At 36.7% G+C, this 20,688-nt stretch overlaps 2 protein-coding genes across 7 annotated transcripts in view; both read left to right on the top strand.

Moving 5' to 3' along the window:
- Window positions 1-4,783, top strand: part of RPGR (retinitis pigmentosa GTPase regulator) — a 39,459-nt gene extending 34,676 nt beyond the window's left edge. For all 6 annotated transcript variants that reach the window (XM_064407338.1, XM_064407339.1, XM_064407343.1 and 3 more), the window contains one exon: window positions 475-4,783. In XM_064407338.1, coding sequence (XP_064263408.1) covers window positions 475-3,009 — 2,535 coding nt within the window. In that variant the 3' untranslated portion in view covers window positions 3,010-4,783. The remainder of the gene's footprint in view (window positions 1-474) is intronic.
- A 134-nt stretch (window positions 4,784-4,917) lies between these two features.
- Window positions 4,918-19,204, top strand: LOC135293326 (VID27-like protein). The gene is made up of 4 exons (XM_064407344.1): window positions 4,918-14,430; window positions 14,652-14,691; window positions 15,942-16,030; window positions 17,009-19,204. The coding sequence occupies exons 1-4, from the start codon at window positions 14,077-14,079 to the stop codon at window positions 17,228-17,230; spliced, it is 705 nt and encodes a 234-aa protein (XP_064263414.1). The 5' UTR covers window positions 4,918-14,076; the 3' UTR covers window positions 17,231-19,204.
- The last annotated feature ends 1,484 nt before the right edge of the window (window positions 19,205-20,688 follow it).

Here is a 20,688-nt window from a genome sequence, read left to right on the forward strand (position 1 = left end):
AATTTTATTTTAGATTTTTAAAGTTATTATTCAGAATTTGTTAAATAAGTGTAAAATTTAAGGCAGAAAGACAACAGATTTAAAACTTCAACTTTTAGAGGGTGTAACAGTGAGTGCATCAGAAGGTTTCCAAAGGAGGAAGTGTAAGAGAACTGTATGAATTTCCTTCTGCTTGCACAGCCTCATGCATTGCCCCTGCTCTGGTGTATGGGCTGTGGCACTGGCTGCACAATTCCTACTGCATTTCCTTGGGTAGAGAGAAAGGTGTAGCACTACCAGGGTGTTACATTCTTCTAATATGTGCACTTGTAAATTCATTTCATGTGAAATATTCTGCCTTTTATGCTGTCTTTTAATCCTCTCTCACAAATTGTTTTCTTGTTCAGATGCTTTTGTAACCTTTTTCTTTCGCTGCCATTTGTCTTTAATGCTTTTTTTCTTTCTTTTTAATTTTCTGCTTCTCATGTGGAATAGAAGAACAATAAAAATGTGAAACTGAAAAGAGATGGTAAGGGTGGGCTGAAAAACAAGGATTCTGATTTCACAAAGGAGGGCTCAAAATTAGAGTCTGTCTCTTTACAAAATCACTCTTCGCTCTCAGAGTCAACTGGACAAGATTTAGAAAAGAGTAGTGCCTTTGTAGGAAAGCCTGTGTCCAGAAAAAGTATTAAGAAAGGTAAATCTGAGCATGCACAAAGTGATAGTACTTTGAAAAGTGTTGCTCAAGAAATTACTGAGGACAAAAGCTTATTAGTGAAAAGGGAAAAAGAATGTGTGGAAAATCCTGAATTTTTCAGAGAGGATGCAACATATAATCTTCCCACTGAAAATAAAATTCTGACTGAAAAAATAAATTCTTCCAATAAAAAGCCAAAAGCTGTTAAATCTAAGCAATCCCTTAAAATAGAGGTACTTCCTTCTGCTCCCAGGGATCAGCCCCAGACTGATTCATTAACTGTACAAGAATACCGTCCTGTTAAAAAGCAAGGGAGTCAAAAAACAACAGACAGTCAAAGCAAACTAAAGGATGGTGTTAAAAAATCTGACAAGTATGAACAAATAAATGTCACAGGAGAAGAAAGTAGTGCAGAACAGGAGCCTAAAAAAAAGCATCAGTTTTTGAAACAAGTATCTGTAACTTCATCATCATCTTCAACTGAGGAAAGTACTAATGATCTCCAAAAATATATACTTAAGGAAGAGGCCTACTATGAACACAGAGTTGTCCAGAGGGCAAGGAGGACAATGACACATCTGGACTTAGAAAAAGACAGTGAGATTGAGGAGATGCAAGCTACAAACAATGAGAAAGAACATGTAGAACAGACTGATGTAAAAAGCCTGAATGAGGAAGAAACAAGCTCTGATGCTAAACCTGATGAAGACAGGCCATTAGAAATTAAGAATGAGGAGGAATCTGATCAGGAGCAGGAGAATGAAAGCAGTGAAAAGGGTGAAAGTGAAAAAGAAAAATTAGATGAAACAATTGACAGTGAAGGTAAACTAGGGGAAGAAGAAAGTGAGGTTAAAAAAGACAGAGATGAAGTTTCAGTAGAAGAAGATGAGGGAAAAGATAATGAGGAAGAAGATGAACAAGAAGAATCACAGGCTGAAAGAGACAGTGGGAATGAGGGTGCAGAGGAGACTGAGGAGCAGCAAGATAGCAAAGAGCAAAGAGATGAGCAAGGCAGGTTGATGGATGAAGAAGAAATGGTGAGTGAGGGAGAAAAGGAGGATATGGAGGAGAAGTATGAGAAAGAGGAAGGCACTGAAAAAGGAAAAGAGGAGGTTAAAAGTGAGGGAAAAGATGTGAGTGAGGAAGGAGGGGAAGATACAGAGGAAGGGGAAGAAAAAGAGGTAGAAGCAGAAGAGGAAGGAGGTGAAAAGGAAGATGAAGAGGAAAAAGAAAGGGAGAATGAAAAAGATAAAGAGAGTGAAGAGGAGGAGTTGGGAGAATCATTGGCAGGGAGGGAAGAAGAGGTGTCTGAAGAAGAGCATGTTGAGGAAAATGCAAATACAAAAACTAAGGAAGTGGGTGAGGATGGAGTGGAAGAAGGAAAAGATGGGGAGGATGATGTGGAAGAGGAAAGAGGAGATGAGAAAGAGGAAGGAACAGATGCAGAAGCAGAAGGGGACGAGGAAGAAGAAGATGACAAGGAAGAAGAGGAGAGGGAAAATGAAGAGAAAGGGGAAGATAAAGAAGAGGGAGAAGGAGTGGAAGAAGATGAGGGAGTAGGAGAGGAAGAAGAGAATGTTGGAGAAGATGAGGGAGAAGAGGGAGTGGGAGAAGAAGAGGAAGATGAGGAAGGAGTGGAAGAAAGGGGAGATGAGGAAACAGGACAGGAAGAAGAAGAGGTAGAGGAGGGGGAAGAGGCAGGACAGAAAGAAGGAGAAGAAGAAGATGAAGGAGAAGGGGAAGAGGAGGAAGAGGAAAAAGAGGAAGAGGGTGAGGAGGAAGAGGAAAAAGAGGAAGAGGAAAAAGAGGAAGAGGGTGAAGATGAAGAAGAAGAAGAGGAAGATGGGGAAGAAGGTGAGGAGGAAGAAGAAGAGCAGGGGAAAGAAGAAAAGGGGGAAGAGGGTGAGGAGGAAGAGGAAGAAGAGGAAGAGGAGGAAGAGGAGGAAGAGGAAGAGGGGGAAGAAGAAAAAGGGGAAGAGGGTGAGGAGGAAGAAGAAGGGGAAGAGGGAGAGGAGGGAGAAGGTGAAGAGGAAGAGGGGGAAAAAGGAAATGAGGAGGAAGGGGGTTTAGGAGAGGAGGAAGAAGAGGATGAGGGAGAAGATGAGGATGAGGAGGAAGAAGAAGAGGAAAAAGCAAAAGATAAAAGGAAAAATTATAGTAGTAAACTTCCAGAAAAGAAAACCAAACCCAGGAAGCCAGAAAAGACAGAAAGTACTGCTTTACCGAACAGCTCTAAACAAAACATGAAATCCAAACGTCATGTAGCAAATGGTTTACATAATCCAGAACAATTTTGGAACAATGTGCTACCTCATTATTTAACATTAAAGTAGCATAGACTACTGCAGATGAATTTTTAGCCTATTCAGGAAACAGATTGATTTTTATTACTTGAAAGAAACTTTTCATGGAATCAAAGCATACTATTATGCATATAATTTAAGTGCCAATTTCTTGAAAAAGACTGAAAAAAATGTTTAGATTAGGATACTTTTATGAGAGACATCATACTTTATTGATACAATCATCTTCACAATCATGTGGATCATGTATGATATATGATCTGTTATAGAATTTCCTTAAAATACACAAAAATTAATTGCTGAGGAGGTAAACTGTGTTTGCCTCTTAATCCAAGTGTAATGTCATGCTGACAAATCAATTATGCATTGTAACAGTGTAATCTTTGCCTTTGAATCAGCAACACACCAATTTTAGTTGCAGGGCAGTTTACTTGATAATGTGCCTTACCTGAAGGGAGTTTCAGTAAATTAGCAAAGATACCTATTTTAAAATTTTGATATCACTCTGTTGTAATTGAGACAATACAAAGAAACACACTTCATTTTCAGAAGGCTTCAAACCTGTTTTGATTATAGCGGGCATGCTTTTTATACATTCTTACAAAACTCCTAAGTTTACACTTTACTCATTGGTCAGGAAAGACAAAGTGCTTATTGGAATAGGCAGTTGCTGGTTTCTCTTATTTTTCCTTCTTTCTTTCTTGGTTTCTGTGTCAACAACCTTGGTAGAAAATTCTTTCAGGGGTAAACATGGATCCTCTGATCAAACTTCTCTCTGGCTCACACAAGTCACTGTAAAACCTTTTCCACATCACTCCATAATTTATTCCCCCTACTTTTATTCTGCTCATACATTGGTAAAATGTTCAAATAGCTAAATTAAAGAAAGGACATGTTGCCAAATTTACGTGGATCAGCGGATGGGAGGTAAATGGAAATGCAATGGCCTGGGACTTTCCAAGGGCCTTAAGGCTGGCTTCTTATTTTGGTGTCAGCACACAATTCTGTGCAAGAAGAGAAATACAGATCTCAGCATCTGGCCTAGATTACATTAGAATTCAGGGATAATTTTTTGAATTTCACACTTGGTGATTGGATAGAACTGAGAATTTGAAACACATACCTGTAAAACATTTTATATTTGTTTATACTGTGCAATACACAAAAGATTCTATATCTGCCCACAAAAGATTATATCACATTACTCCTCTAACTCTGAGGTACTCCAGGAGGGAGAATATATGTTGTTGCTGTGTGAAATACATGTATTGTTTCCAGGATCAGAGCCAAAGCTTCTCCTCATTGGAGAAGATTTATGGTTTTAAAAAACCCTATCTGTAATCTCCAAAAAGAGGTAAACCAGTTGGAATAGTAAAGAAAGTGGTAAGAAAGTCTGATTTTTATTTTTATTTTTTTGATAGGATAAAGTTAATACTTTTAGAATTTCCTGAAAATACACAAACAAATCTTGCAAATTATTTTTGTAAGATAATGCATCACTCTTTCAACCATTAGGGACTGAACTGGTAAATGAAGAGGCAGGCACTCATCATGCAGCATTGTTACTTGAATATTATGCCAATGGGTGGTCTGGGAAATTTTTGCAAACAGATCTCAGTATTGACATTCTCTAGAAAAATAGTTGTTTAAGCCCTACTTGAAAATGAGGACAGAAGAAGAAAGGAATCAAAATGAGTAAATGTCATTCAATAAAAATATGAATGGAATCAATACTTATGTTGATATTATGAAACATTTTAATATTGTTTTGTATGATGCTGGCATTAAACAATCTTTGACATGATGTCTCCAGAATTTATTTTCTAAAAAGCCTGTAGTGGATCAGTAGTTTGACAGTAAATCCTAGTCTAGGTCCAACCTTCCTGCCTCACTCACCCCTTCCTTATGCTGCATCTGAAGGTAAGATCACCTCAGTCATGTGCTGTGCCTAAATACAGCAAAAAGTTACCCCAGTGGCTGTATTTCATCCCTTGTTTCAAACTTTGGAATTCTCTGGAACACATTGTCTTGACATCAGCATGTGTCTTTGGAGCAGGGTAAGTATCCTGATATTCTGTTAGGGAATATTTAATCAGTTAAATGCCCTTCCCAAGCTCTCTCTAACGATGGAGTCATTGGATATTTTGCCAGTGTGCTGTGCTATCACTGAACTCCTCTGAAAACACTTCCCTTTGGAATTAAGTAGAGCTGTGATATGTTATTTTATCTTTCTTGGGAAAGATTAGGATGTTACTGTGATTAAACTTAGAAAGTTTAGTAGTATTGAAAAGTATTTTTATAGGCCAAAAACTGGGTTTCTTGGATATGACATGTACTTCTTTGTGGTTCTAGAATTCATCATTGGAAGAAAACTGGGCTGTGAAAAACAAAACAACACTGTTATTTCTAGTGAAATTTTTTTCCTAGAGAGAGAGAGAAAAAAAGAGACCATTTTCAAAGTGATTTTCAATTCCACATAGGAATGGCCCTTCATTTACTCTTTGGTTCCAGCATTTAATGTAAATTCTTAGGAAAATGAGGACTATTTGTTGTTTCTCTCTTAACACATGCTGTTAGAAGAAAGCTTTCCAAGAGAGTGAAGGAAGCCAGCTTATGGGCATCTCCTCTTCTTTGTTTTGTCTAGATTAAAATTCATTGATTTGAGAACAGATTTTATGCAGTTTTGTGAATCATTCCTGTGGTGGGGGAAAAGCAGAGCTTTACTCCAGCACTTCTAAGGGTTTTCCACAGACTCATTGTATAAATTGTGCTCTGTGCCAGTATTTCTGGGCTTTGAGGGGACTTTGGAACTCCATTAGCATAATGAGTGGAATTTTATTTAGTTTGACTCATTCTGGTTTATGAAGTTTGCTACTTGTGGTTTTGTGAAAATTCAGTATATCCTTGGTATTTATTATGGCAAACAAAGAGATTTATGTGCAGTACTGAAGAAACATGGCAGAAATAGTCCTAAGTTAGTTTTTAACAGAGAAAAGAAATCCCGTGTTAGAGAGAAAAAACAACAGACAATTGCCCAGACCAAAAATCTATCCATCTTTTTTCTACCAGTGGCTACTGGTGAGTGCCTGGGAAAAAAATGAATTAGAATATTAGAGTAGCACAAACATGTAGCATTTCTTTACCCCTGTAATAATTCATTATAATTTCTAGTTTAGCAGATACATGTATTAAATTTAACATCCATTTTCTTCACATTAATTTCTTTCAATCAATTTTTAACCTGTTTAATATGTTTTGGAAAATAATTCTTAGATTTCTTTACACATTGTTTGGAGAAGTAACTCATCTTTTTTTATTTGCATCATTTGATGTCTTTGTATTCTTGTACTAGAAAAAAGTGCACTTATTCCCTCTTCATTATTTATTCCCTAATAATTATCACATGAAAAAGTGTTCAGTTCTGTGGTTTAAGTCAAGAATAAGTGGTTAATTGACTTATTAATTCTAATTAACCAGCAATCAACCACCTACATGTTTAATTCAAGAGCAGCAACACAACAGTTGACAGCAACACTGGACATCCTCAAAGTGTTAATAAGCACATGGAAATTTCTAGGCATCCCCTGCAGCTCATCTCAGAAGTTTTAATCCCCTGCACAGTCTCACAGACATTCACAGAATTACAGGTGTTGCCACTGTAAAAGGTGCTGCCTTTTACAGTGGGTATGCAACTCAAACACCTCTGGCACTTTCAGAGGGTTGGGTGCAGGTCTGCTGCTGCCTCACAGCTCTGCTTCGAGGTCAGGGTGCTCTGGGTGACCTTGGAATATTCTGTAGCACAGCTCTTCCCTTGTGTCTGCAAAATTTCAGCAGATAAGTTTTTCCATTATAGCTGAACACATCAAACCATTTATTCAGATATTAGATCACTTGGCATAATTGATGCTGAATAACAAAAATGTCCTTCTCCAAGCTGCAAAAAGTGTCTAGGTTTCTTTCACTCATTATTTTTTGTTCCAGTTTCTTATCTGGATGACTATATGGATATTCTTTAGAACAAGGCCTTTCAGAATTATGCAGAAAGGATATCTAGTTTCTGTTTTCATTGCTCTTTGTTTTTTTTTCCCCTCCTAGTTTTTTTTACCTTTAGGTATCTTTTAATATACATTTTAGCTTATTTTCTCCCAAGATGACACAACCTTTTAGATCCTATCTCTCATATAACAATAAGGACCTGTAAAAAGGCCAAAAAAGGGCAACATAGATGAAAGGGTAATTTTTCCTCTAATTGTGGAAGTGACAGTCTAGTATTGTGGCATTCTATGAGCAGCTGAGCACATTCTTAGCTTGCAGAAATGGCAAACCCATGGTATTGTGCTCAGTAAGGTTCTGAGCATGTTTGGGATCCAAAGTCACTCAACTGACTGAGCTATAACATTCTTATACACTTATTTATGTTTTAATGGAGACAGAAGAGGATTGAAAGACTATTGAAAGGATTTGGGAGAGACAGCTTTGGCATCAAAAAATTGCATTGCAGACAGCAACAGAAGTTTTATTTTTCTATTGCCAAAAGAAGCAGCAAGTACACTTAATCTCTCTCTTTTTTTAAGGATTTGTGATAGTGCTTGTTGTTTTTTTGCTTGTCAACCTATGTTATAATAATTTAAACAAATATTAGTACTGTTATCTCAAACCCCCATGCTTAGTTATGAAAATAATTCTTACCAGGGCCCTGAAATGTCTGGTGTAAAAATATTTACTATTCTTGTTTTCTTATTTCTCTGGCATTGAAAAATCTTTTGGTCTGTGGTGGGTTGCAGGGCTGTCTGCTGGAGTGTCCCAGATTCAATGGTGTGGATTTAGAGCCTTATAATTTGTCATGACTGGCACACCTTTCATACAAATTTAAATTTAAATTTAAAGTATTTGTGCTGTCATATGGAGAGTGTAAGAGAGAGAAACAAAGGTGGCTCTAAGAAAAAATTTATATTAAACAAAGCCTTTATCTGCAGATTTTTTGTAAGGATATAGATCACAGTAGTATTGTAGAATAAGTTTTCAACCCTCCCTGTGTACTGTTGTTAATACAAGAGCCTGTGCTGTTTGACTGGAAAGTGAGCAATAAATACCAACCTAAAAGGAGCTTGTGAGCCACCCTGGCAGAGCCTGGCTTTCTTACAGGAAGTATAAAATACTTCACTTTCATTCTATCCAGCATCTCTCCAAGGCACAAAACTACTTTCATAATTAGAAACACAGCAGCAGAACTGCTGCAAAATTTAACCTCTTTTGCAAGGCACTTCATTATCATCTGTGTGGAGAAAAGGAACAAAGCAAACCTGAACGTGTCCTGTATCAAGAGTACAGAAAGAAGTCAAGCTGTGCTTTAAAGCCAGCCTTGCAGTGGCTGAGGGAGAACTTCCACAAGTGCTGGCAGGATGTGGAGAACAATTCCGTGGGGAAACTGGTGGCACTTGCATTACTGAGTTGGGTGTGCCTTGAAAAATATATGAAATGAGAATGGGTTTAAAGATTTGTGATGGTTGTGTAAAAATTGTCACTTTTGCATCAGAGTATTTTGAAGTGGGGGCTCTTCCCTGAGACCCAGTCTTGCATTGTGTGCAGGTTTTAGCAGTGACTCTTGGACCAGCTCTGAGGAATGTACAAAGTCAGAGAATCTCAAAAAACCTTCCTGCCTGCTTTGGTGCTTTGGCAAAAATTTGCCTTTACCAATATTTTTATCAGTGCACTGAATAAAACCCAGCATGATTACAGCAGGATTTTAATGAAAAGTACAGGATTTGGGAGAGACAATGCAGCATCTAAGCTGTGCACAATAAAAGCAGAAGGAGTGACTGTCCTCATTCACTTGCAAATATGTGGAAGCTCCATGACAAACTCCAGACACTACAATTTTTTTTCTATAAGGATTTGGAAAATATGCACAATCTGCATCCAAGTGTGGGCCAATATTCCCAAGTAATTTTTTTTCTCTGTGTCTGTTAGCATTAAGAATTCATTTTATACAGCATAATATCTTCCAGAGACACAGTAAATTTTTCAGATAACACCAACATATTCTGCAGTTGCTCATTATATTTCTCCTGTTTTGCTCAAGTACCCAGGAGTTATTTTGGTATGCTATTTCTGTGTGACTGAATATTACAGGCTACTTATGTTAGTGTGTAAAATACTTCATAAGAGATTGTACTTGATGTAAACAGTCTCTAACTTGTTTTATGGTTTTCACAAAACACCTTAAAAATTCTTTCTAGTTCTATAGAAGTTTTTTTCCCCCTTTTTGCTTGGAAATTTATATTTTCTGTTTGTTGTCCAAAGAAAGAAAACTTTTATGAGAACGTAACTGTTTTGTGTATGAAAGTTGTAGTACATCTGGGCTATTTCAGGTGTTGATTTATCTTGGGGAATAAACAAAAAATATCTTTTGAGTTGCTGGGAGGATAAAACTTTAAATAACTCTGTTTAAATTTCTAGTGCAAAACTGAAAGTACAAATACTTCTTCAGAATGTTGTTTTAAATTACAATTTCATACATTGGCAAGTAGTTATTTTTATTCACAGAAGAATGCAGAAATACATCTTTCTCCAGGTGCACCTACAGCAGCAAGCTGGCAAACCACAGAATAATAACACCAAAGCCAATTGAAATAATCTTTAGGAGGATGCCCTCAAAAATTACTGGCTACTCTGTGTAACCAATGCCAGTGTGCAGTCTCAGGATGACACCTAAAGCCTTGGTTAATGAATGTAATCTGATTAATCCTCTTAATGCAAAGTATGTGCACTGCCAGCCTGTGACACAAGTGCACAGGTCTGTGGAGACTTGTAGGTTGTTGTGCTCGGCTTTTAGTAAATAAAATATGTTGGGTAGCAAAGTGTGGGCTGAAAAAAACTTAATGGAAAATGAATCTGTTCAGTCAGTCTCTACCAGCATCATTTTCAGCTGTGTATTCACTATTTTATCCCAGAGTGATGCCATCCCTGGAGGGCACTGTTGTGTTAATTAGTCACCACATGTCCAGGGTAATCAGTGTATCACTACAGGACAGCTGCTACCTCAATATGTTTTCTTCCATCATATTTACAAGAAGGTATAACTATCTTTAAAGTTCAGTTTTTGACATTTAACAGTGGAAACTCCTCTCTGACATAAAACTGGTTTCCAGTGGTTTCACTGCACAGTGTGCCTGAAATTACAAGTGCAGCATTGCCTTCATTTTCCAGGACACTCACACAACAGCTGCATTAAGGGAATTTAATAAGTATCATGATAAGTGCTCTTAACATAAAATTGTGTAATTGGAAAACTAGTAACCTAGTAAAAACCTAGGTGTTAGGTTTAGACAAGTTATGGTGGCAGGCTCAGCTTTTTGCAGGAAACTCTTCTAAGTGTATTTTAGCTGAGCTTTTCTGTTTGTCTCTGTGACAAGCTTAGTTTGGCTGCCTTATTGCTTGTAAGTGGAAGGATAAGCTGCTAAATCTCTCATTTGAGTACTCATGTCTGAATTTTGTCAGTCTTTAAACTGGACAGATTTCTTCAATAATCATTAAAGTAAGGGATATTTCTCTAAGGCTTAGAGCAGCTAAGCTAATAACTCCTCTATATTAATAGCTACAAAATGAAAGCCAGTTCAAATACCTGATGACAAGTGGCTAACACTGTGTGGACTTTAAGGTGTTAAGCTGTCTCTGGAACTGCTTAGTAAGAAACAACACAGTATGAATGCTAGTTTTTCCAGCAGTTTTGTCCAGCAGTATTTCCAGTCACTTCACATCAGATGCCTTGACACCCTGATCAGTATCAAGAAAATGTTACATGTCCACCCATCCATGTACCTCCAACCCACAAATGGTAAACTGAGTTGCTTGTTTTGTGCTTTTTTTTTCACTCATCTGTACCTAAGATCAGGGTTGGTACTGTTACTTTCATTGCTGTTTTAGTAAATTGTTGACCCAGAGCATTTTCCCAGCATGGACAGTTCAGGAGTGACATGGATGTGCACCAGGTTTCTGGAAAGCAGAATTACAGCTAGCATAGGATAAGATTCCTCTACCTATTCTTCTTCAATCCTGCATCAAAGCAAGAAGATAGTCTGTAGAATGTGTTTTGTATTTGTCTTCACTAGTGCTCCAGAAAGTTCAGGCCCATGTGAAGTGTTATGCCCACTGCCCAACCTCCTTGGACCTAACACCCACCTACTCAGAGTCTTCTGCTTCAGAGGGAAAATCCTCTTTGGTATTTATACCATTCATTAATCCTGTAGACATGTAAAAAGGTCATGAGAATGCTTTTGGCCATGTCAAGCTAATGAGCTGGGCAGGTAATGGAGAAATCTGTTCCTTAAATGATTAAAACTACTAATTGCTACTTTTGCTATTGCTGGTTTATGGCTGCTTGGCAGAACACCACACAGCAACAGACATGTAGCTACCTACCTCATTCTCAGCTCTCTTTAATAACATTCTCTGTGGATTTTTAACAGTTTCCAAGGCAACTGGAAACAGAAACATCTCTGTAAACCAGAGCTTCCTAGAACTCTCCACTTCAAGTGGTACACAGAGTAATTACAGCTTTCTCTTAATCACTGAGTTTTCACCAGATTTTTAAAAGATCTACAACTAAAATTGTCCTATCAGTGGCTTTGATATTTTCCTCTCTAAAAATATAAAATGGTCATGGCAAACATTATTTTGACTTCTTGAGGAGATGTGGAAAGATACCATAAGCCTTCCCTTCTGAAACGCTAATTATGAGCAGCCCATCTGCCAGAGCTGTTTCCATAAACTAAGCAGGAGGGGTCCACAATGAAACAATTACAGAAATACAGAGAAACTTAATTAGCAGCTGTTGTTTGAGCAAGGTCTACTATGAGATGTGTTTCAATCTTCAGTGAGACTTTTAGCCAGAGCAGGGCACCAGGTGAGACAACAGTACAGAACAGAGTGTAGTTTTTTCCTCTCTCTCCTGTAGACATAGGACCACATTTTTATAGAGCATTCTGAAAATAGATGTCTTTATTTTCTATTAATCTGCCCAAAGAAAAGCCAGCTGCAGCCATTTTAGCAGAAGACAACTATACCCACTGAGTTATAATCCACTAAGGCGATACTTTTACCCAAACCTATGCAAGTCATTTGTCCACATAAGCTTGGAAACAGCAAATTTATGTTTAAGAATGTCTAGTTATGAAGGTCTGGATTTACAGGAAAACCAGAATAAATGCATGAAAATAAATCAGCAAAGATAGCTCCACAAAAATCTATGCATTGTGTTAAATCTGCAAGGTTATATTTTCTAGATTGCTGTTCTGCTGTACTGATTTATTATACTATAGGTACAAAATGTTTAAGGGTGTTTCATAGTAACAACCATGGTTTTGTCCTTGAAGAAACTGGAACCTCAAGTCTAAATGAAACCACTTTGAAATATTTCACTTGTATGCTCTCTACTACTTTTGACTTTCTGTGTATGACCTTGGCCCAGACAGCTTCTCTCTGTCTCAGCTTTAGAGGTATTGAAGGTATTCTTCCAGCATTATCTTTCTATGAAAAAGGAATTTAGAGTGAAAAAAGAAAATAAACCCCCTAAAGCATGATGAAAGAGAATAATGAAGAGATTATAGGTGTATATATAATATATGCATATAACATATACATATATATATGTACTTTAATTAGTAGCCTAGATTCTTAGATTATTAAATTCTTCAGGTATAAGTTTGAATAGTCAGATGATTAATCCTTTAAAATAAAAGCATATCTGTAGTATGACATTCTCAGATCATTCCCTACCATTGGTAAAATCTCCAAAACATGCCTGTAAATGGGCAAGCAGAAGTACCAGTAACAGAACAGTGCTATCAGAGTTACGATGCAAAATTTGCCATTTTAGGAGTCAAACAGATGAGGTGACAGCCAGAGACACCTGTGAAAAGCTGCAGTAAATGGAAATGGGGTCAGTCTGGGAAGCTGTTCAGTTAACCAGGTGGCATCCTTGGAGTAAAAGGAATGTCTCTCTCCTCCACCATTTTTATTTTGGATGAGGACCATGGCTCAGCTGCTGAAATAAATCTAGTGTGATTTGAGGTGCTGTAGGCTGTGAGCTGGGCTCCAGAATGATGCAGGTCTCCATAAGTCCCCTGTAAGGATGTCTCAGATTCCTGGGATATGTGAGGGGCTTAACCAAAGGTCTCTGTGTTCAAGCTTAGAGAACATTCACTGGTGGTTTTCTCCTCACCAGCAAGATACCTTCTAATGACCAAGAGAGCAGCTGGGGAGACAACAGGCAGAAATCCAAAGAAGTAAGAGAGAATAGGGAAAACATTAACTACAGGTGGGAGACAACATTAGGAGCCAGCTGTAGGAAGGAATTCACTGTAAGACTCTTTGCTCTGCCACGCTTCCCCAAGGGTTGCAGATACTGCCCACCAGTTTCCACTGTGACACTGGCTGCAGTGCAACAGAAATGTTCTCCTCTGGGCAGCGATGTGCCTTCACTTGAGTTGACCTTGGAAGCCCTTGGTTTAGGCTCTTATATTTCTGCAGTGGGAAGGAGAATGCTTCTTATTTAAATATTGTATTTTATGCTGTTACAAGTACATACTGGCATAATAATGACAGGAGTAAGAAGGATATAATTGATTCATTTTCTACATATTTTACAAAAATAGCATTCATGCTTTTAAATATTTATTTTATAATGCCCTTGGCCATTTTATTTTTACTATATTGATGTTTTATCTTGGGATGAAAATAACTTAAATTCAAATTATAATGTCTGTATTGAATCACATGAATCAAAGCTTTGTATCTGGCATTTCTTCATTAATTTTCTTGAGAAATAGATTTGAAAATTTTTTTCAGTGTTGGAATTTTTACTGTTTGTGTCAATTATGCTCATTTCAAACATTTAAAAGAAGTTATTTCCATTGCTTTTTCTTTAAGGAGGCACATGTTGGCAAAGCATAAGTCAGCTGCACTCCTAATGTTCCCTGGAGGTCACTTTTTAAAAAACATAATAAAATTAGCAAACTTTGATTGAGGTCTCCTGTTCTGTCTCCTTAGAACACTCCCTTTTGAGTTTTCTTGTTCTTAGTCAAATTCTGATGTGTGATGAACTGGTGTGGGGTGAGGATCATGATCATTGTACACCTTGAGTTTCAAAATTATGTTTTGGCAATTTTGTCCAAGGAACACAACTTGTCTGGAAATGAGGAAATAGATGATGATGAGGAAGAAGAAGAAATAGAAGAAGTAGAAGAAATAGAAGAAATAGAAGAAATAGAAGAAGTAGAAGAAATAGAAGAAGTAGAAGAAATAGAAGGAAAAGAAGAAACAGAAGGAGATGAAACAAAAAAAGGAATAGAGAAAAAAGAGGAAAAAGAGGAAAAAAATGACAAAGAAAAGGATCGTAAATCACCTGAGGGTGAGACAAGCAGTAGCAGTAGCACTGTGGAAACTGGAGAGGTAAAAGGCATTTACTCCTATTAAGTTTCTGGTCTCTGAAATAATTTGGTTCTGTAACTAACTTTAGTTTGATACATGTGTACCTATCCTGTAAAAGCCAAGTTGTTGTTTGGGGTGGTTTTGACAGAGGGAGAAACACATGTATGTGTTAATAGTTAAACAACTTTTCTTTTTAAAGCAATTTTGAAAGAGGGTTGTTTTTTTCTTTTTTTGGTCTATAGACAGAGGAGACTGCTCAGAAAGAGACCATCGTTCAGCAGGGTAAGAATAAAATTACTAAGAATTGGACATTCTAAAGAGAGATAAAAGTTTTCTAAACAATATTATAAAAATACAGGACAACACAGTTCTTGTTCATGGCAAAGCAGTTCTTGAGAGGTAATGAAATTTGAGGTGCAAACCCCATTATTAATTGTTAATGATTTGAAAGAAATAAATACTTTTCCCGTCACATGTTACAGGAAGTCCATGAGGACTTAGCAGGACTGAATCCTGCTAAGAGCAGTTCTGGCTGTGCAGTGCCAAAGTCATGGTGATTTTATTGTCTCTCAGGCAACTTCTTTAGGTGCCCTGTGCCTCCCTTCAATCAAGAAGCTTCTCAGAATTCTTCCCCATCTTTTTCAGCTGATATTTCCTCATTCTATTCACAGAGAGGTTATTTTAGGTGAAATGTGATAATTGCTGAACACTGTTCAGGATGCTGAAGATATAAGTCTAGAAGTTCCTTTCAGTTTTGATGGTAGTTTATGAGAACTGAATATTCCTTTAGAAAAGCTGGGGAACATGAATTTGGGTGTCCTATATGTATAGGACTTCTTTTATTTTAGAAATTTGGAATAATCTAGAATGGTTCTCTTGAAAGAAAATAATAAGTGTAGTATAAAACAGACCACAGCCTTTATAATGAAGAAGTTATGCCATTTACTTTCAATATTATAATGGAAATAGCTTGTACAGAAGGGATGCTTAAATATTTTTCCATTATCCAGTGATCCGGAAGTTTTGATATTAAGTTTGAAATGTATATGATTCATACAGGGAGTATAGGAAAATTTAAACACAGGAACATCAACTGAGATGGAAAGTTTTTCCTTTCCCAGAATTGTTTCTATGGAGTAAAATTCATGCTGAACCGTAACTCCTGCCCTAAAATCAGCTTTGCCAAATTAGAATATACTTGCAAATAAGTGTGCAAGACATTGTCTCCTGTCAGCAAGAGGAAACTGTGACTGTGAAGTAAAAATATTTTATATATTGCCGTAAGTGTTCTGTTCATAAAAATTGAGCATCTGTAGAGTAATATCAGGACATTGTATGCAGAGATTAAAAAATGAAAATACTCTTTGCAGGCTGGGCATCAAGTTTTACTGAATATCCTGATTGCTTTTTCAGTTTTATTTAGTGACATCTACTTCAAAAATTATTTGAAGAGTAATTTTTTTCTGCTTTTCTGTAATATTTTTCTGATTTGCATGAATCAGAAGTTAATATGAGCATTTATATTGTTGTAGAGAAGGAAAGCACTGACAATCACACTGTGAACAATTCTTCAGAGAACACTGATGACCAAAAAACTGGAGAAACTGTGGGGAGAAAAAAGGTTTGTGGCCTGATGTTTCTTTCTAGCTTTGCCAGGACCAAGAAGCCAGTGGGCAGTTACCAAAGCAAATACCTCAACTTATACGATCTGCATAGATTATTGAACTGCTGAGCAACCTGTTCCTTATGTTTAAGACTTGATTTTGTTTTTTGATAAAATAACTTTAAATTCTCCAAATAACAGAAATGAGTTAAAGCCCATTATGACCTCTTCGTGGATGGCATGTCCCTGAGAGAGAGATTGTTTATCACATCATGAATGGGTGAGGTGAAAACTTAGGACTTGTTTCCTATGGGACATTATCAAAAATTATTTCCCCTCCTATTTGTCTCTGAAAGCAGCAGCTGAGCTCATTGACCCTGCATCTATTTGCAACATACACTGATTTTGTCATCAGATATATCTCTCTATACAGGTGCATGAGCATGTTGAGGAGTACCTGATGCAGAATTTCTTGCAGGTTTTAGGATCCAGAGGCTCCTGCAGAGGCTGCTGAGTTTCCTGTTGACCAAAGGCCCTAAGCAGTAGTCAACTTTGACACGAGTGTGGTCTCACTGAGCACAAGCACTGTCATTTGTGGCAGTACACACGTTTATCAGGAGGCATAGTAAGCACTTTCTGTTCTGGGGCTTCATGTTTGGACCTCGCCTCAGGCTCTTAAAGAAACCCAAATAAAAGCACCACTTACAGCATTTTGTACAAACTGTACAATGTGTAAATTGACAAAATGCAATCACTTTAACTTTTCTGATTCCCATGTGCTAATTTAACACATTTTAAATATTGCCAATGTTTCTTGTTAACATTTTTTAGTGATTTTGGTTTGAAAAAAAAAATTATTTTACCAAGGAGAAATCTGCCAACCTCATTTAACTTGGTATACACAAAGGGGTTTGTGGTTTTGTTTTTTTTTTTTTTAATCTTGAATTTCACTGCTAACTGTTTCAGTCATATCATTTACCTGTTTTTTCACTCCAGTTTTCCCTATTTAAGCGAAAGCCACTGACAAGCCAGAAGAATGTATGTAGCAGAAAGGAAGACAGCTCTGAAAAGCCATTGCAGAGTGAAGAAAAGGAAAAGGAAGATTTAACTGATGAAGGCAGTAAGGATGAAAATCAAAATCATACACTGGAGAATTCCAGTGAAACTGTGACTAACCAGGACAGAAGGATGAAAGTGAATACCTGCATGTTGCTGTAACACTGTTATAATATATGGGAATGTGACAGTCTTAAAGCATACAGTGCAATTTTTACTTGAAAACAGTTATGACACAAGATGTTGATGGCTGCTTTTTTTTGATTGATTGGATTGCTGTAATTTTAAATAGGCAGATGATTTTCTTGGTATTTATTGGTAATTTTAATAGTTCAAAATTATATACTTATCAGCACCTTGCTGGAGTCCTGTGGCCTTACCTGTTGATGTTCTAAAGCAAAGTATGGGGGTTTTTTATGTGAAAAGTTGAATACAGGCAGTTTTGGTTTTTGCTCAATAATTTTATTCTGTTTCAGCCTACAGAGTATCACTTTCAGCATGACACTCTTGCAGAATTATAATATGTGATATATTACTTGGTTTAACAACTTAGTTAAGAATATTTAAGGCACTCAGAAATATACATGTTTCTTTCTGTTTTGACATAGAAAAAACAGCAGTAAAACTTTCAAGTTGTACGCATTCTGGAAGAAGTTACTTGAGTATGTGGCTAATTTCACACATGGCAGCAGTCCCAGTGGAAACAGCGTAAGGATGGAAGTATCCTGCCAAACTGGGACAGGGAGAGAGCTTTTATTTCTGAGGTGCTGAAAACCTTTGCTCCTGCTGAATTTGGCATAAACTGATGGGCCTCCCTCCTACTGAATCAGGCCCAGTGAAAACTGGACACCCTCACTCTTGTTTCCCTTGGATTCTAATCCTGTGTTCCCTGAACATCCACATCTTAATGAGTCTCCAGTGAAGCTTTTCTCACAGGAAAATAATGCAACCAGAGGTGCTGTGGCATCAGTATGACAGACTGATCATCATGGAGTAAATATTCATGTTTTTCTCAGGCAGACTGGCTTTTCTTCAGATGGACACTTCGCAGGAGGAGCCAAAAATCAGTACAAATAAAAACTGCTTAACACCACTGTAGCATTAAGAAGCAGGAATTCTTTATTCAGCCAGAAGCTCAAGGGGATATCTCCTCCAAAATATTGTGCAGGCTGAGTACAGAAAAAGCTCCTGTTTAGATACTTTATTTTACATACGTAGTCATTGATTTTCCCAGAATAAACATACACATGATAAATAATTTCCCTGAAATCATTAACAAATTTTCTCTCCTATTTACACATGTTCTTCTCTTCTAGAAGTCCCTTTGCTGGTCCCTGGCGGTCAGGGACCCCCCAGTGATCCCCAACCACACAGTGAAGTGGTGAAAGGTGGCACAACTGGGCTGGTTGCTTTCCTGTTCTTCCTTCAATTTTTCTAGTTTCAGAGTTGCTTACATTTTATATAATAGCTCAGAAGTGTCCAGAATTGATTTCATCCTAGGAGTTGGTTCATCTGCAAGTCCTTATAAGTATGGCAGGTGTCCAGATTCTTTCACAGGGCTTCCTCTGTGCTACCATAATCATCATACTAAAAACCTGGATGCTTGGGTCATCCTTTGGCAGAATTAATTAGTATCCTTTTGTGTCTTTTATTTTTCTCTGGGCTACTCCTGGGTTCTGCAGTGAACCTTACATGAGGGTTTTTTTCTCCATTATATTTACATATTTTCTTATTTTTTCTGAATGCACATGTGGTTTCTGTTCTACTTGGATACTGTTGAGAAGAGTGAAGTGGAAAAGGAGACATAAAGTAAATGGCACCCTCATTAATTTAAATAAGCTTTAATTATTTTTTAAGGGGAAATCTGTAAGATTTACTGTAAGAACAATTTCTTTTTAAAGGTGAACTAATTTAGTAAGAAGTATTACTTTAAAATGGGAATTACCCTCAAACCTAACACTACAGAAGTTTATGTAAAGGACTGTGAACTGCTGTGTGTCTGAACAGTTTCAGGGACTGGTACATTTATCTTGTCCACACACTTTGCTCAACAAGAAGCAGGAACATATGAACCCATTCCAATGTCTTTTCTACATGTCTTCATTTTTAATAAAAAAGATTGAACAAATAAAACAATTTACATGTGCACGTGTATTAACTTATAGGGGTTTTTAACAAGTTCACAATATTTATGATAAAAATGTGAAGATTTTTTATTACTGAAATGTTTTCATAAACAGATGAGTAGCAAAAAATTCTATAAACATTTCTAGTACATCTTTCTTTGTTTTCTTCTTACTTTTTCAAAGAGTAAATGTATCAACTTAAGTCTTTATTTCTCATTTTTATAGTCCTGCCACACAACTGAGATTGTGCTTTAGAATTGTTTGGTTTCTAAAATTTCACCACTAAACTTATCACTAGGTGGAGTTTGTGCTCTTCGAAGGTGTAACCAGCCAGACCCTGGAGCCAGAAATTCTCCTTCTTATGGCCCCTGAAAGAAGTTAAAGATACTCATTCTGTATCAAATTTTCTGTTTCCAAATTCTCAGAAAACTTTATGTTTTCTGGCATGTTGCTTTTGGCATTAAAGTACTCTGCTACCTCAGTGTATTTATATAGTGCATTTTGAAAGTTTTTAGCTGTGTAAAAATATAAAGATAAAAAATTACAATTACTCATCTATTTCTAAGTATACATAGATGGACAGTGGTCAAGTTTCTAATAAATAAATGTAAGTCTTGATATGCATGTTTAATTTAAATTGAAGTGTCTATAAATATGTGTATATTTATAGACAAATATATACTGACATATGTGTGCATGTGTGTGTGTGTGTGTGCGCATGTGGATGATAAAATGTGTGCTTGAGCTTCTGAAATTTCCATTTAATCCATGTATTTACATATGTAAGTTTACTGATTTCCAGAAGCACAGGATTCATTTATGCAGCTGCTGTTCCTATGCATGTTTGTGGTGACTAAAATTAAAAAAGGAGAGAATGTGAAAGAAAGCTTATTCAGACACTATTTTATATGTCTAAAGTTAATCATCATAATTATAATTAACTTTGTGCAACTTTTTCCTTTTTCTTCCAAGTATTACTTGTACAATATGCAAAATACATCCAGTCTTTGTCCCTGAGGAATATTTTATGTCATGCTGTTGACATTAGGGTAGTTGAAGTAAACTGAATTCATATCATGATGGTAAACCACTGTAAGTCCTGGTGATCAAGAATACAGAAGCTAATCTTTCATGACTATTGAGAGACTAAGTATGGGCTCACTTAAAACATACTGGTGTACTCAAACTACTTTAGCCCTTTGAAATATAAATATAAATACCAATACAAATATAACTATAAATATAACTATAACTGTAAAAAGATATGAATATGAATATGAATATGAATATAAATATAAATATAAATATAAATATAAATAATATACTGTCTCTAAATTCCCTCACAGTGCTTTTAGGAGCTATGTTATTTGTACTACTCACTACTTAGGGGAGTTTACAAGATTTGCACACTCTGTTATGTCTAAATTCCTTTAAGGACCTAGATAGTGTTTTGATTAAATGCAATGAGACCACCATCAGTGGTGAGAATTGGAA

Source organism: Passer domesticus, chromosome 2 (genome assembly GCF_036417665.1).
Source record: "Passer domesticus isolate bPasDom1 chromosome 2, bPasDom1.hap1, whole genome shotgun sequence".
Classification (NCBI taxonomy): Eukaryota; Metazoa; Chordata; class Aves; order Passeriformes; family Passeridae; genus Passer; species Passer domesticus.